This window comes from Echinops telfairi, unplaced genomic scaffold, assembly GCF_000313985.2.
Source record: "Echinops telfairi isolate 266 unplaced genomic scaffold, ASM31398v2 ScPeMD7_3;HRSCAF=10, whole genome shotgun sequence".
In the NCBI taxonomy this organism is placed as follows: domain Eukaryota; kingdom Metazoa; phylum Chordata; class Mammalia; order Afrosoricida; family Tenrecidae; genus Echinops; species Echinops telfairi.
The window spans coordinates 61,280,001-61,282,056 of NW_022103899.1; the positions used below are offsets into that span (position 1 = coordinate 61,280,001).

Sequence of the window (2,056 nt, forward strand, 5' to 3'; positions counted from 1 at the left end):
CCGCGCGCGTCTTCTTCGGGCCGCCAGGCCGCCCCGCAGGCGGTGCTCAGAGGCGTCTCCCCGTGGCTGTTCCGCGCGTCCACGCGCGCCCCGTGGCCCAGGTAGAGGCGCGCGTGCTCGTCCAGGGCGCAGCGCGCGGCCACGTGCAGGGGCGTGTCCCGGGCCTCTCCACCTGCCAGGTGCACCGAGGCTCCGTGCTCCAGCAGCACCTGTGCGCACCTGCGGGGAGGCCCAGAGGCTATGAGGTGACCGGACTCCACCCCTCGCCCTGCCACCCGTCCCGCCTGCCTGGCCTCCCTCTGGCATGCAGCGCAAGTGCCTCCCTAAGATAGCTGGGGTGAGGAGGGGCAGGCGTCGAGTCCTGTGGTTGTCTTTATTATTGCCGTGGCCACCCAGGTGGCTCAGGAGTTGGAGCTGAAAAATCAGATCTTAGACCAGGGACCCACAGAGGAGCTCCACAGGTTACTAAATGGGGGCTAGGGCCAATGTCAACTCTCGTGTGGGTGTGGCTGTGGGGACCGTGCAAATGGTTAACTAAACGGTGATGTGCTTTTCTGACCACCCCCCTGAAGGCCCCTGTAACCCACTTCTATGCTGGGGTTGCCTGGAGCCAGAATCCAGCGGAGAACAGTAGTGGTGGTGGGGATCGACGCCCCCCCACCTTCACCCCCAGTGTATCAAGAAACCCAAACCAATTGCCGGCGAGTGTTCTCAGGGTCAGGCACACGTCCTGTGTCTAGTGGATACTTTCTGGTCTAATCTCAACCCCGCTCCCCCCTTTTAAAGAGCGCCTGCTTCTTCCTAATGCCCTTGCTTATTCTCCACTCCACTTCCGACCCTCTGATCCTTGGTCTAGAACCGCCCCGATATTTCTCAACCCACTCTTTGCAATGGTTACTCTTGCTCCATACCACCCAGAAAGAGCTTGTCCAGCAGGGAGGGATAAGACCCAATGGCTGCCACCGCTTGTGTGGAAAGGATGCGGCTCCTGGGACCTCCGCAGAGCCACCTCTGGATGTTCCACCCTTCAGTGATGGATGTGACCAGGTGTGGTTCTTGGAACTTTCTCCCCCCCTCGGCGTGCACTGCTGCCTGCCTGTCTCTCTTGCAGGCCAACCCATTCCTGTCCTCCCCCCTCTTCCTCGGGCTGGCTGGCCTTCCCAGGGCGATAGACCAGAGGGACTGTGCCTCCCTGTCACCATGCACCTTGTCTGCAGGTGTCTGGATACAGTGGCTGAGCACAACCCAGGCTACTTTGGGTAGCTGTTTCCCTGGCATAGAAACGGGGGTGGGAGGGGGGGGCGTTGTCCAATCGAAGCACTCACTTCGCCAGTGGCGGTCCCCCATAGCCAATGCATCCAGCAACTGCATTCTGTTAATCACCACCTCATCTTCCAGCCTTGAGAGTGAGATCATCCACTGGGGGGGCTGGGGGCAGGGAGCCGGTGACCTTAGATCCCTGTCTAGTCCCACCCAGGGTCGCCTGGCGTTTTAATTCTCTCTTTGTATTTCCCAAGCCTCCACGCTGACAGCGCCCTGGGAAGCGGCCCACCTTGGGTGGAAGATCTTTACAAACAAGTGCGGTTTGATGTGGATCGTTCCTTTGGGACAATCACAGCGGAGAGAGGATGCAAATCTCTCATTCAGAGTGCTTCAGCGTTGCCTCCGACTCCTCTCCCAGGGAGGAATTTTGAGCAGTGCCGCGGGAGGTTAGAAATCAAGGGTTCCATCTCATTTTGCTACCAAGCCCGCGTGCGCTCGAAAACAATTACAAAACATCCCCCCCTCTCGCTCTCTGTTTTTTTTTTTGTTTTAAAGCAGCTCTGGGGAACAAAGCCCATGCCCTTGCCCACTCCCTCTGCGGGACTTGCTAATGGCCATCTCTGCGATTTGCCACACCGGCACCTCTCAGAAGAACAAGCGGCCGGACCCACCCTCCGGAGAGCTGGAGGTGACCTTCTCCAATGTTAATGAAGAGCGTCTAATTTGCTCGACACGGGCTCGGGCAGTGCCTCTCATTGCAAAGCCACAGGGACAGGAAGACCACAGTTGGACA

At 58.9% G+C, this 2,056-nt stretch overlaps 1 protein-coding gene across 1 annotated transcript in view; it reads right to left on the reverse strand.

Moving 5' to 3' along the window:
* ASB18 (ankyrin repeat and SOCS box containing 18) overlaps nucleotides 1-2,056 on the reverse strand; it is an 83,861-nt gene that overhangs the window by 16,833 nt on the left and 64,972 nt on the right. The window contains exon 5 of the mRNA XM_004701860.2: nucleotides 9-219. Coding sequence (XP_004701917.1) covers nucleotides 9-219 — 211 coding nt within the window. The remainder of the gene's footprint in view (nucleotides 1-8; nucleotides 220-2,056) is intronic.